This window comes from Lepisosteus platostomus, chromosome 4, assembly GCF_059453375.1.
Source record: "Lepisosteus platostomus isolate fLepPlt1 chromosome 4, fLepPlt1.hap1, whole genome shotgun sequence".
NCBI lineage: Eukaryota > Metazoa > Chordata > Actinopteri > Semionotiformes > Lepisosteidae > Lepisosteus > Lepisosteus platostomus.
Window position 1 is genome coordinate 22741573 of NC_142614.1, and position 14834 is coordinate 22756406.

At 36.5% G+C, this 14834-nt stretch overlaps 1 protein-coding gene across 4 annotated transcripts in view; it reads right to left on the bottom strand.

Moving 5' to 3' along the window:
- Nucleotides 1-2728: 2728 nt before the first annotated feature.
- dapk1 (death-associated protein kinase 1) overlaps nt 2729-14834 on the bottom strand; it is a 71262-nt gene continuing 59156 nt past the window's right edge. For all 4 annotated transcript variants that reach the window (XM_088629054.1, XM_088629056.1, XM_088629058.1 and 1 more), the window contains exons 19-26: nt 13196-13273; nt 12711-12933; nt 10939-11121; nt 10385-10582; nt 9237-9375; nt 8732-8852; nt 6772-6960; nt 2729-5154 (exon numbers count right to left, since the gene is read on the bottom strand). In XM_088629054.1, coding sequence (XP_088485180.1) covers nt 3913-5154; nt 6772-6960; nt 8732-8852; nt 9237-9375; nt 10385-10582; nt 10939-11121; nt 12711-12933; nt 13196-13273 — 2373 coding nt within the window. In that variant the 3' untranslated portion in view covers nt 2729-3912. The remainder of the gene's footprint in view (nt 5155-6771; nt 6961-8731; nt 8853-9236; nt 9376-10384; nt 10583-10938; nt 11122-12710; nt 12934-13195; nt 13274-14834) is intronic.

Genomic DNA, 14834 nt, shown 5'->3' on the forward strand with positions numbered 1-14834 from the left:
GGGAGAGGACGTGAGACGCACGTCTGGCGGAGCTGGTGTGGATCGAAACATTGGTTAAAATGGAAGCTTATCTGTTCCGCGAGACAGACGACTAAAAACGCTTCAGAAACGCTTTCGGTGTGAATTTGCCTTAATGGTATTGTTGAGAATCACCAACTTTTAAATAGAGCTAAAGTATGATACAAATCTTTGACAAGGCATCTGAATGTTGTGTAAAGTAAAACCTAAAAGGCAAGAGTGCCTATTATTTTAATTGAACATCTAGACGAACTCAACATTGAAAAGTAAAAAGTTTCAGCTGTGCAGTCTTCATGTTTTCTTAGCAGGACTCCACAGCCAAAACAGTCAGTGAGTTCTTGCCTTGATGCAGCCAATGCACATAAAATGCAATATATTTGAAAATGTGAAAACAAACAAGGGTTATCTCATGATGGTTTGGATTAAAAAAAGGTGGTCATTTGCTAGTCAAATTTCCAACTCAATACCCGATGAGAAGTTTCCACTGTGTTAAGTACAAAGCCTGTAGCACACAGAAAGCTGCCATTAAGCATAAGGTGTGTATATTGGGATTTCTGTGCAAATTAAAGTCTGCGCTAATCAGAGCCTGCATTTTGTATCTTTAAGATATTTTTGACTAACAGTACAAAGTCTAGGATGATATGTATATGCTAAATGGGAGGGGTTGCTGCCAACATTTAACTTTAAAACAACATAATTCTAGTTTCATAACCTTCATTGAATTTCCTTCAAGAATTTAAAAGGAGATTTTCTGTGTATCCCGTGTTTAATTGAACATTGCTAAATCAATCATGATTTCACATGACTAAAAAATATCAGCAAATGTTAAGCACAGAGATGGTTGCTTATAAGCTTCAGACTACAATCTTGAAAATTCAATGACTGTGATGTGGAACCGTGGTTTTTGTATCATCTTGGACTGAAGGTGAGGCATTCTTCTCCCATGTTGTTCACAGCAGAGCTGTAAAATGACACTTCCTCTGAAAGATGAGAACTGTAAGAGTCCACTTGATCACATGGAACATCTTTGGATGGCATCCAGAAGAACAGGAAACTACAATAGGGATTTATGAGCTATAAACATGCTTGTTATCTGAGAAATGCATGAAAAGCTATAATCAAAAACAACACACCTTTCAAATTTAGTCATCATCTGGCCAATACAGAACACCATCCAGCACAAAGAAACAAGGAACAGAATCTATGTCAGGGTAATAAGAGATTGTGATGAACTTGTAATAACTGATAAAGGATTTGAGTAGTGGTATGTCATGGTTATGATATCCATTTGATTTATCAGACAAGATCATTATACTAACATTGTTCTTAACCTGGTTTTGCAAACAATTCGAAGGAGTAAGCTGATTTCTATCTGTACACATTATAAGGCCCAGTAAATAGACGGCCACAAACTGTCCAAGAGGAATTACAATAATTACATTCTTGTTAATGGATGTAGAACTTTAACAAATGACTCGTAGATGAAGGCATCAGAGACTTTGGACTGTAAATGGTCACAACCAATTGATACACCTGGTACAAAGCCAATAAATACATTGGCATACAACAAATACTTTGTATATTGATACAAAGCCAATAAATTCAGATTTTACTCTTATCACAAATCCATACTGGCATACTTGTTTAGATTGTGACTTCAACTCATGCTTCTGCAATGGTTCTTATATTTAATAATTTTCCATTCCTATGGGAACCGTTTATTTCTGGTGGGTGATCAGTTTCTAGTTTGTCCCAATTTGAGACATTAGTAATGTTTAACCAGACTTGAGCATATATTGACTGTGCTATTATAGATATCTGTCCACCATCTTTAATTATCAATCCACCAGTAAGAGCAACTCTGTGTTAAGCACTTCTAATGTCTATCTACAATATTTGTGTAATGTTTTTACTTTGATTTTAAGCTTAGCAATATACTTTATTCAGTTTTATCATATTTTACATAGGTATAATATTTTCAGGTTGAGTTTCCAAAAGTATTTTCCAAAAGGTTTTGTAAATGATCTAAATCTGAGTTGATTCTGCACAATGAGGAAGCCAACTGTCTTTTTTTTTTACTAGCCAGATCAGCTTGTTTTTAACCTTATGAAACTATTCAGTACAGTACAAGTTCACAACATATTCAGTCCTTGAAGGATGACTGGTATCATCTCAAGCAAATTCCTCCTTACTGGGGCCCTGGATATAATTCCAGACTTGGGGTGTTCACGTGTTTGCGTGGGTTCCCTTCCACAATTCAAAGACATGCTGCTAGGTTAACTGGCTTCTGGGTAAATTGGCCCTGGTGTGAGTGTGTTCGTATAAGTGTCCGTGTCTGTGTGTACCCTGCAATGGACTGGCATCCCGCCTTGCGTGAGTTGCTTCCTGGGATTGGCTCCGGCTTTACCCTGTTGGATAAAATGGTTAGAAAATAGGAGGAAATTCCATTTATCCATCCATCCATGGGTTCAGTGAGCCCTTCACTCTGCTGGTGAAACAGATTTGACTTAAGTGCTCCCAATCTAAGAGTTGTATAACAGAGAAAGAGAGCTAGAATCAACAGTTCTTCAAACACATGACTCTGATCTGATGAATCATTACAATTTTTATGAAACATAGGCCTAACTAAATTTGCCTTCTGCACAATATAATATTCCTCATAAACACAAAACTGATTGGAATTGTAGGAGAATAATCAGGAACAAACACATTAGGTAAACAATTTATTATAAAAAGGTTTCTACGCTATAAAGTTTAAGAAAGCTTTAAGAACATGGCATTCCAAGACATGCTTAAAGAACTTAACATATAAATAGAACAAAAGTCTTGTGCAAAGAGACCACTGTACAAAGTTTTAAATAAACCTGTTCCCTTTTCTTTCAGATATACCCTCTCACTGTGTCTAAAAAAAGAGTGCAGTGAAACTTAAAAAAAAGAAACAAACTTCCATAGTGATTTTTTTTACATTGGGAAAAAGTCTTCCTCAAGCAAGTGAATTAAAGGTCTAGGGCTCCCCTAACAGGGGATGTTACCTTGTTGCAGGTTAGCCTATTGCAATAGTGGTACCCATATGAAGAACAAATGGTGGACAGAAGCACCATGCTGGAAGACACAACATTGGTGTCTGCATCAGGGATATAGAAACCTCTTTTAATGGGACCAGGGCCCTAAACACAATTCCACACTGCCCTGTTTGTTTTTCTTTATAAGGGTAAAATTGCTGTCAATTTTATTTTAAAACATGTTAAAAGGGTAATCGACCAGTACATAAAAAGGTACCATCTCCAAATAAAAGAGTAGAAACAGAGCCATCTGTTGTCTAGAGAAAAGAGTTTGGTAAGCACCCCTTTTATGATAGGCCTGTGAACATTAGACTAATAGGGAGGTAGAGGGCTTTGACTTAAAAAGATGATCAGCTATAAATAGTAAACCATCCTGTGAAAAGGCACTCAAATATTTTTAAACATGATATAGCAATAAGCGCTGCCAGGTATTTATATATAATTAATTTCATACTGCTTTTAGCATGTAATTTATTTTACATATAAAAAACATTAATACCCAATGATAAAAGATACCTCACTATAGGGTGCACACATTTCATTTTCATGGAATGGTCATATCAAAATGGCAGTATTATGCATGTGCTTTTAAGAATACAAACGATTGTTAAATTATTTTTCTACTGTTCTGGCTTGGCAAAAAAAAAACCTTTAGAATCGTTTAATAAAAAAGGAGGGTAACAATGTAGAAAAACACTAGTTTCACAAATCTGAATTACCTTTCTTTGTTGTGACTGTTTTCAAAGGTATAAATCATCTGCTTAATATTAGAAAACTGGTTATGGTAGGGCTCTGTTCAGATTGCACTTAATTTCCCAAACCCTTCTTTATTTCATCGGGATATGACTGAGCTAATCGAGTTGTAGGATGTCCCCCCATTGCAAGTTGTTCCATATGTCTCTTGACCATTAACATCCAGGTTAACTTTGAACACGGTGGATGATTTTAAGAGAAAGTCTGCTGCGTCCCTGCGCCCCAGTTCCCTCAGCTTTGCCATGAAAATCCCCACTGTGCTTTCAGGGTTGGTGCTCCACTCCTGTATGAGAACAGCTGTGGGACTGGAATGAAACACGTCCTCCTCCTGAGTCCCATTTTGTGTGCTATATTTTGCAACCAGGTCCGTCAGACCAAGGTTCATGGCTAAGAGACACCAGTCTTTGCCCATTGAGTCTGGTGGATCCAAAAGTCGACTAAGCTTCCTTCTTACCAGTAGACTTGTGTCAGACATATGTATATCCATTCCCAGGCTTCCCTGATGGTATACCTCAGCACATCCAAAACTCAGGATGCTGCTGAAACTCTCTTTGTAGCCTCCCATGGTGTTGGCAAGGGAAGCCTCCTTCTGTGTTTGTGCCCTTAAAAAGTCTCTAGGCTGATAGACCATGATAGGCTCATGATGTTCTCTAAGTTGCTGTGGACTCAGGTAGTATTTCACAGTTAGGAGTCCTGGCACTGTAGTGGCCATTAAGTTATCAATAATGCTACATATCAAATCGAGTAGCATGTAACACTTTATCTTCTCAGGATCCATTCCTCTCACCTGGACTTCAATTCCTTGCCCATGGTTCACCAGCAACACCATGACCTCAGCCCCGCCGTGTGCTATTTTGACTCCATTTGTCCACAATCGGATGTCGTCTCCTTCGGGCTTTTGCTGGTGGCTCCACCTGCACAGGTTCACCTGCAGTTTGTGGAAGATGCCACAAGGGAAAGGGGTAAGGTGCTCAACAGGAACTATCCGCACGCCTCCATAGACCAGCACTTCATCCTCCTCGTCCTCCTCTGTCCAAGACCTGTGCATGCCGTTTGTTTTAATGAGAGCGGGGATATCCACCATCGTTGGGTTAGTAAGATCCCTGGCGCAGATATCCATAGCATCGAGAATCTGGATCAGCTCGTCTACGTCGTTCTCGGACACCAGGCTCTGGACCTCCTCTATTCTGTAGCGCCCCCGGTAGTGGTGTATGGCTTTAGGAGTCTCGACAGACAGGATCTTCCCTATCACGCAGGTACACAGCCACCGTGGATCCAGGAGAACCACGTCCTGGATGGTTTCACTCTGCATGATGTTGAGCTGTTTATAATAGAAGGACAACAAAACACACAAAATAAAGTCAGCTCTGGCACGCTTAGACACTGTAGCCAAACAATCTGCAAAGGACACTCCTGAACACGACATTTTTCTGGTACAGTATAAAGAACTATATTTTTAATCCTGTTCCTTACCCACTCCTAATTGTTCCTGCAATTTCTCAATTGTGTAAGATTTTCTCTCATTTTTCTCTCTCACACAACTGAACCTCAAATACTGCATTTGTTCAAGAGAGACATTTTTCCATTCCTTATCATTGCTACCGATAAACATTTCCAGTTAACAGAATATGTAAATAAATTGAATTAAATGGGATTCCTAATGCTATAGGAATATTAATCTTATTTATATCTGACTCAAATAGTCAATATAGTCTTTCTATATTCTATAGTATTGCTTAAACTAAAATATAAACTCCTGTTGTGTGTATTACTTGCAATGTCAAGCTGAAGCTGAGATTTATATTAGTCTGAGGAACAAGCTGAATAAATCTTGTGAAATATTTAAAATATAAACTAAGGAAAATATTTCTTTTAAACAGGAGTAACTCAACAAATCAATATCTGATTTTTGTTATAACATGAAATGCACAAGAGAAATCAGCCATTTTACATCAGGGCTAGTAGAAAACAGATTTTGTAAATTCTAGTCTTCTACGACTACAATTGACATCATTATGGTCTCTACGATAAACCATGTCATTTAAATTTGTAAAAAAAATGTCTCAATGGTTTAATGATTTGTGTAACGTGTGAGAAATGTGTTTTAACTGTGTTTCAGTGTTTTGGAGTTCTGAAGATATCTAGTATCTTACTGAAAAGTGTTGCAATTTTTGGAGACCCACAAAAACAGAATTTCCATAAAAGTAGGATTGTCAGGAAAACAAATATCTGAAAAAATTCTGCATTAAGAATGTATAGTTAGTCAATAAACCCATCTGAAGAGAGAAAATGTTAACTATGTAACTAAGAGCTATGTGGTAGATTATATGAGCATCCAGTGACATCTAGTGGCCAAATGTAACCTATTCTTTAGACTTGCCTGCTATCTTTATACTTTGTTCCATAAGAAATTAAAGCAACTTGCATTTTTAACTTTAACACTGTGCCTGAATCTATAGCTCTACATATCTTATATATGTCTTATATATGTACACACAGAAAACTTCACCTAGACAGTGCACATTTACAGTGATTACAGTTTACAGATGACACAGATCTGCCAATCGCTTGTCACACTTAGCCTGAAAAAGAAAAAGTGTGTATTGGACCCCAATGTTCCTGCTACAGACTGGTCCTGTAAGCACATGACCAGCAGCTGGGGTTCAGAAACCACTAAATGACTGTACTAGAGCCCTCCAGTGACGACATGGTTGTTCCATGGTTACTGCCTGAGCCAAAGATCAATCATGGATCAATACAACACACAAGTGTGTCTGCTAAGCAAATAATAAAGAATGTATATCTAATTATACATAAATCAGTCTTGTTAATTTTGTTACATTATGTATGAGTAATAGAGAAAGTGCAATGTGCAGAGGTCTTTTTAGTTACATACACCAGTTGTGGCTTCTTCATTGCATAACTGGGCTATACTTACTTCTCCCATGCTGTGTAACTGGAGAGCCAAATCCCTCAAGTCATCCTCACTAATTAAGGGGTTAATTTGTTCTTGAATGTCAAAAACAAACTGTTGCCAGGACATCAGCTGGTTTGGCCCATTCATCTTTCTCCACGCAGGCAACGTAGAAATGATTTTCTCACAAAGTAATGTCATAGGTGGACATGACTAGTGAAGAAAAATACAGTTTTTGTAAATGTTAAATCATGGAACTGTCACTTAAATTGATATTGAAAATCTTTTCCCCTAACAATTGTGGTGAAAAAAACTTTCAAATATAAAGCATATACAAAAACACTTACTGACTAGTCTCCAATAACTTCACATGCATAATTTAATTTTATAGACAGTTTGTCTACCAACACATTCATTATATGGTCAAGTCATCTAGTGGAATATAATTGGAAAGATGCAAAGTTACAGGTTCACTGACATTCTGAAGCAGCTCTTACTTTAAGGATAACAAAATGTTCTTATTCTCCTTTAAAACTTTAAAAAACTAAGCACAAACCACAGTGTTCCTTTTTCAACATACCCCACAAATTCATGATGCTGTTATTATCTCATCTACTAAGTATTAACCATTAATTATTAAAACTAGTTATTAGTGATGAGATTTCAATAATTTATTTTAACTGTGCCCTTAATTCATAACTCATTATTTCCAATTATAGATACAAAAAAATTGTAATAGTAAAATGGATGAAATCTTCTGCTTCCTCAAAATCCGGTACCACCTAGATTTGGGAAGGGTGTGTTCAGCAGTTTGTGAAACAATGTCCTTGCTATTCTCTGTCAACCCAAATATTTCTGTCTGCTTTTTATAGCCCTTGTGAATTCGTTCTCAATAAGTATAACATTAGACAGGTTAGTTCTAAGTAGCTTCAGGTCCACTTCAAACTTTCCATTGTTTAATCAAAGTCTTTACAAAATGATTTTCTTCCATGGTAATACTGACTTGAAGAAATACGACTTGATTTTATCATAGCGAGTTGCAGAGAGTTGTAGGGGCTATTAAGAGTGCTATGACTGACTTGCTGGGGGTGTTACACTACACAACTGATGGTAACAGGTGTGCGCTGTGACTCTCTACAACTCACTGTGATTTTCTTACAATTATGTAAATGAAGGCTACAACTGAAATCCTAGGAAAAGTCATGTAGTGTGATGCGGGCATTAGGTGAGGAATCTGGCAGAAACATTTTATTTTAAACAATGCTTTGAACTATACATTAAACACATTATTAAATGCCCAATTGTCTGCATAGTGTTGCTAATATTGGCACAAAGAAATACTTATGATACTGAGAAAATAATACACATTTATTACATTTAGTTTGTGAAGAAAACAGCTGCATACAAAAAAAAGAACATTCGTTACTACTTTGGTGGTATCACGCTATTGGCTACCAGTGAGTTATAGAATTGATTTTAAAATGTTCACTTGTTCCGAAATCCCTGAATGATTTGGCACCTGATTGTTCAATTCACGTTTTACATTACTCACTTATCACCCAGAGTGATATCTGCTAATGCTGGCTTGCTTTGTACTTTGTACTGGAAAGAAAGATCTTCCCTTTTGTTGCAATGCCCCAAGACTATGAAACTCCTGAAGCTTTTTCATTAACCACTCATTCTCCCACAAATGGAATTTTAAATATCTTTAAGCATACAATACTATTTTTACTGGGAATCATACCTCAAGTACAGTTTTAATTACATTTTTAAGAATTGTAAATGAATCAAATAATTTGCGGTTATTCTAGTTGACAGCCACATTATTATACAACTCAAAGGACTTGTATAATAAGTGAAAGTGTTGTGTTACACTCTGATACTATAAAAAATTAATTGTTTGGCATTGAGGCAGGATTCTCGTCCTCATTTCATATTACTGTTACTTCCTCTAAACCCTATCAAATAAAACAAGGTAACTTACAGAAATTATAACATTTCTTAGCTCCTGCAGGTGATTTCTAAGAAGCTTCATGTCTTTAGAGTTCGATGCACCAGCATCTAGAACAAAGAGCCTTTCAGAAATCTGCAGATCATTCCCAAACCTACAAGAAATCAGATGTAAACATTCAAATAAAATCCAAAGTGCGTGTAAATAAGTTCTCATCTATACCGTACCACCTATATGTACCCTTGGAAAATTTAAGTGCACTGCAAATATGGAGAGAGCCAATCCCCCCATGGATAACAGGCATTGTACACCTGTGTTAAAAAAGGAAGTGCTTTTTCATTTTTAACACAAATGATCAATGTATCAATGATGTCGGCAACCATATTATAAGATCTTTTCTTTTACAGAGTTGCAAAACAACCTTTGAGGTTAGAAACAAGATACTGGAACAGGTTTATTTTTACTGTTAAAAAAGATCAACAAAGATTTTCAATAGTGTTTTGGGTTAAATTAAATGAAGACAGGAAAGACAGGTTACCTAGTTCTGACTTCTTTGAGCAAAGACAATTCCTTGTCATACCCAAACTCCCCTCCAAAGGCCCGAGGTAAATTCACAATATCAGCATGTGTGGCTACAAGCACAACTCGCAGTGGGTTCTTTATCCTTCCACCAAATGCTAAAAAATAAGTCAACGTAGAATGAACAAGAAATAAGCAATTGAAAACCAACTTAATGAATTACCAAGAATATTTCAACCTGTAAGATTGCAATTATGGAAAAATCACAAGTTTAAATTTTTATAAGCTGTATGGTAGACAGTTAACAATAAGTAAAAGTCAGACACTCTAAAGGTCACAAACCTAAAAGAATGCACTGAAGTCATTATAAGAGTAGCTGTGGTACTTACTGATAGTATTCTAATAAATACGTTTGTATCATTCATACATGCTATACAAAAGTATGAATGCATTTTATGCTACACTATACTTACACAATAATGAGCCACCATCTAACTGAAAGTTATGGAAGCTTGGCTGAAATTATGAAAGTACATTAGAAAGAGAATGAGAGAGAAAATGGAAAACAGTGTAAATAATAAACAATAATAAGAAAGCAGCATTTTAACTTTTGCAGTTGCCACCTGGTGGTTTTAAACCGAGATCTGAAGATCCCATGGAAGGTTTTTGAAATCCTACAGTTGTTAACTCAGTTATGCATGATAAATTCTCCTCTGCTCTTGTGCAATCTGAGCTCCCTAAATATTCTGCCTTAATTCAACTGAAATTGTATTTCCCTGCTTCTTTACCTGATCCGTTATATTCTAGGCCTGTTGGGTGAACATGGTGAAAATACGTAACGCACTCAAAGTGTAATGTATATGTAGGCTATATTCAGAATGAAAATCCAAGCAAAGGGGTTTCTAGTGTCAGCTCAGCCAAAGCAAAAGAAAATGTAAAAGTCGATTCTGTGTTTTTAAAAGGGGGAAGTCGAAGGAGCTGCTTGTGTGACCAGTCAAACCGGAATATTGTGCCTGATTCCGGAGAGCTCCTCCAGGCACTGCAGCTGATGGCATGAGGATGCAAGACAAGGAAAGGAAGTCAAAGGCTACTGATGGTGATGAAGATAAATAGGCTAAGCTGCACTGCTGTGTGCTCACAATGGGCAACTGCTGCAGAATAACATACCTATGGGTTCTTCTGGCAGGATTAAGGACTTGAGAAAGTTAAGCCAGAAAGTCACTTGATTGAGCTGGGTCTCGTAGGGTTCCTCCAAACTGAAAAGTATAACGTGAACTGCCGTGGTGTCATTTGCAGCAAAGTAATCATAGGAGCAGTAATATACAGGATTGCCAGAGAACTCCCACACGTTGAAATCACCCACACCTAAAAGACAAAGAAAATCCCAAAATACATTTTAACAAAACTATACATAGCATAAACATGTATTTTTGTATCTTTTCCACAGTCAATCTTTCCAATTCTCTTGAGCTGCAATTTTCAATTTGGCTGCAACATTAAATTCACTGAGCAGCAACCACATGTACTAATACAAATAGTTTAATTAAAAAAAGGGACTGAGCAAGCAGTTAAAAACGTTTACCTCTACTGAGAATCAGAGATATCTGGCTTTAAAATACTAAGCATGTTATCAGATTTGACCAGTTCTGTTTTACAAAGCACTGCTAGAAAAGATCTTTCTCAATATCCATTTTAACCCTAATGCAGTATAACATACATACCATTAATGTTGGCATTCTGTATTTCAATTGCTTTGGTGGACTGGTCATCTGCAGCAGAGGAATTGTGCATTGGGGAAAAGACCTCCAGGACTCCCTTGGTCAGGCTGGGCTCAAACATCATACTGCGGCTTCTCACACTTACGTTTTCACAGCCAGGGTAGAGGTTTGAAATGCTCACTGAAACTGTGCACAACCACAGTGACTCATTGGTCAACAGAAATGTACAGTGTAAAATGTCCAAGAACCTTATCTCACTAGAATTTGTTTTCTTTCAAAGGTTAAGATGCAGCATTGAGAAGGTGTAAACCATTTAACTTTGTGACCATCGAAATCACAATATGGATTAACAGGTGTTTTTAAGAATTTGTAAACAGCACAGAAATGTAATACTCTTGCATTAATACTCTTGCAATGTAATACTCTTGTATTACACAGTTTCACACAGCAGATGGCACTCTCTCTTTGAAAACAAACCACCTCTTATAGCCTTGAATTCAGCTTAATGGAACACTTGTCTTAGTGATTTAACAAAATAAAAATATACTGAATCATGCCTCATGTTTCATTTTTATTTGAATAAGCTTTTTGTAAAATCATTGGACAAAAGGCCCCACAAGGATTTTTTTTTCTGCTTCAGTGTATTATGCTGTATCTGTTGTGTCAATTCTCATGTTTTCAAAATACCCATTTAAAGTTATCACTGTAAACTACAGAAAAAGCTGAATGTTCATTAGACTACACCTGTATTTGACAAGATTTTTTTTCAGAATTTTAAAACAAATTCTGTAAGAATAATTTATTTTAAAAATCTGCACCTGAAAATATATGATACTGTACCTGGACTTAACCTTTACTTGTTCCTCAACTGAATTATTATTGTTTTACAAATGCGGCCAGTCTTGAAACACTCAGGAGACTACCACGACAGACATGCTAATCATTATAGCCTGGGAATTCAAACAGGAATTTGAAGGACAACTCCAGGCATTCTGTTGCAATGAGATTTTCAATTCACAGGTGTTGTTTGCACAATTTACACAGTTATATGATAATGACTAGCATTAGAATTGACTGCTGGTATCATGAACAAAGAAGAAAAAGAAAACAAATTTGCCTCAAACTATGGTAATTGAAATGACTAAATTGCAAACAAATTTACATACACATGTAAGTAGGATAAATGTAAGGTAAATGTCTTAAAATTTCACTTTGGACAACTGATTGAGAATGATAATTAAAATCAGCCTGATAATTGGTATATGGACCAATTCAAACAGATAGCAGGTGTGTTCTTTCTGTGGTATTTTGGGACTATATTACTCCAGTGCACCTCACAAAAAGTCATTTAGTGTTTATTTATTTTGTTGACATTCATCAATGAAATGAGAAATCAGTGCAGATGTGCAATTTTAGAGATTTGGAGATAAATAGAGGTTGCTAACTATTTCCATGTCACAATTGAAATAAATTGTCACAATAAATTGCCCCAATTGTTTCAAATTCTTTAAACAAGCCTGCATTGTTTCCTTCATAATTGACAACCTTAACAAATTGAATTTCTAAGTTGATTAAATGACAGATACTGGTACAGGTACAAAACAAGAAAGTGGTGGGAACATTTAAAGCAATCTGTGAATCTACATGGATTTTTCATCATTCGATTCCTTAAAATATGACAGAAAAAATAAACGGGTAAAGCATTTCTAGGTGGGATAATTAAGGAGGTCACGCAACTATGAGCGGTACTTCACTCATAGGGAGCTGTAGCATACCTGTTGGCTTTGAGGACATGGGGGAAGGAGGAAACCTGCTGGAATTGGTGGAGGACAACCTGGGTCTGCGTCTCCTGAAGAAGCTTCTTAAAATCCCGCACCTGAGGGACTCGAGCAGGGTGGTCTTTCCTGAGCCAGAATGCCCAAAGAGTTTGAGCTTGATTCGGGGTTGTGGATTCTGTGTTGGTCTGAGCTGCTGGATGAAGCTTCCTTTGTGTGCATCCTGCAATAACCAGTTGCAGTGTGGAATTATTAAAGTAGGCGTTCAACTAAATACAAACTTATCATATATTAATTATGACAATTCAAAACCTTTTTTAATCTATGCATTAGGTTAACCTGCAAAAGTTGCTTCTCTAAGGATTTAGCCTGACAGAAAAATACATTTGAAGTGAAAAAGTTCATCTTGAGCTTGATTAATGGTAGTAAAAGAGCAAGAGTCTTTTGCAGTCTGACAAAACAGCTTATAATAATCACTTAATTACCTTTTTAAGCCTCCCCAGCAAGACTGCAATATGTTCATGCTGTTCATTTCTTGCAAGATCCTCTGCTGTCTTTCCATCCTATTAAAAAGACAATTGATCTATTTAGAAACGTATCACATGTCAATTATTGTTCTGGGCCTTTTGATGTAAATGTATAAAGCTATCAAGCTTGGAGACGGTATGACAGGAGGATAAGCTATAACAATAGGTATCACTTGTTTTCATGGAGGTGTTTAAAGCTTAAAAAGTGAAAAGAGCCTACATAATAACAAAATAAAGCCCTCTGTTTGATCATAATCATCATCACATAGAAGATGTATTAACTGTCACAAGGGCTCTTGCTGTGTTGTAACAGCCCACTACATACAGTGCAGTCAGAACAGTGTAACAACAGTGCTATTTTTTGCTAAATGTCTAGGGCACTTTGACTGAATTAATAAATTAGTGTTATTAGCATCTGCAATACTGATTAACTAATGATTACAGCCTTTCAAAGGCAACTTCTAGGCAGTTAGCCGGAAGACCACTTTATTTGTGATTTCCATTTTTATCCGTTACTGTGGATCCTGTCTCTACCTCTTTAAATAAAAAAATAATATTGTTGCATCTTTAAAACCCTTATTCACTGCTGTCTCTTCTCCTAGAAAGTGACTTGCCCTATCAGGCACCAGTGTGTCTGAATTGGCTAGATAAAACGAGTATTGAGGTGTTTGCATAGCTGCAGTGGTATCTAACTAGTTATCAGCCCAATTTGAATACTGACACAATGGTTGGATCACTTACCAAGCTCAAGCTGGGAGGTACACAAAAAGGAAAAAAAACAGATGTAATAAAAGAAGAAGAGAGTAAACTGCAGCCTACAACCAATGTTCACCTCTGGATTCCTCCTTAATGAACAAAAGTCTATCAACGATTAATTACTGAAGGGGCACAAGACTAAATTCAAGGAATAGTGATTTCACATTTCCTTTCGAAAATCCACCAAGCAGAGGTTGTCATTCTTGCCTGATTATTTGGATGCATTTTTGCTTCGGAACAAACTTTTTTTTGCATTTGTGTAGAGGGAAGGCTCACCTGTGGAAGATTAGTTTGTAAAAGTAGTCTGCCCTACCCTTCTAAAAACGTGTTTATTTCTGAGTGCTTTACGGTAGTCAAACCAAGTTAAATGTGATGAGCTCTAAGCAATCTTTCTTACTGTGAATAGTAGTTTGTACAGTATATATTACTTTGTGTTTTTTTCCCATAAATATCTTATAATATTTTTTTTTACTGTAAATGTTGTGCTAAATGTTTTCTGCTTTTCTCATTCATTGGTCACACCAATAAAGCCCTTTGAAATTGAATTCAATCAATCTTTGTCTTAAGGCATTCCATGTAAGGCATTCCTTTTTTATCTTATACCACCAAAGTACAGTATTCACAAAAGACTGAAAGAAACCATGTGACCTTGCTTTGTGTTTCTTGACTACTGTGAGAGTGTTATTAGTTAACTTTTATAAATAACTCAAACTGGTCTCAGGATTGACATCTTTTTTGAATAACTTCTACCAGCCACATTACATTAAAAAAAGCTGCCTCAAAAATTGTTATTTCATGTTATATCATCTATAAGTGTTACAGTACATTTATAGTTTGGGAA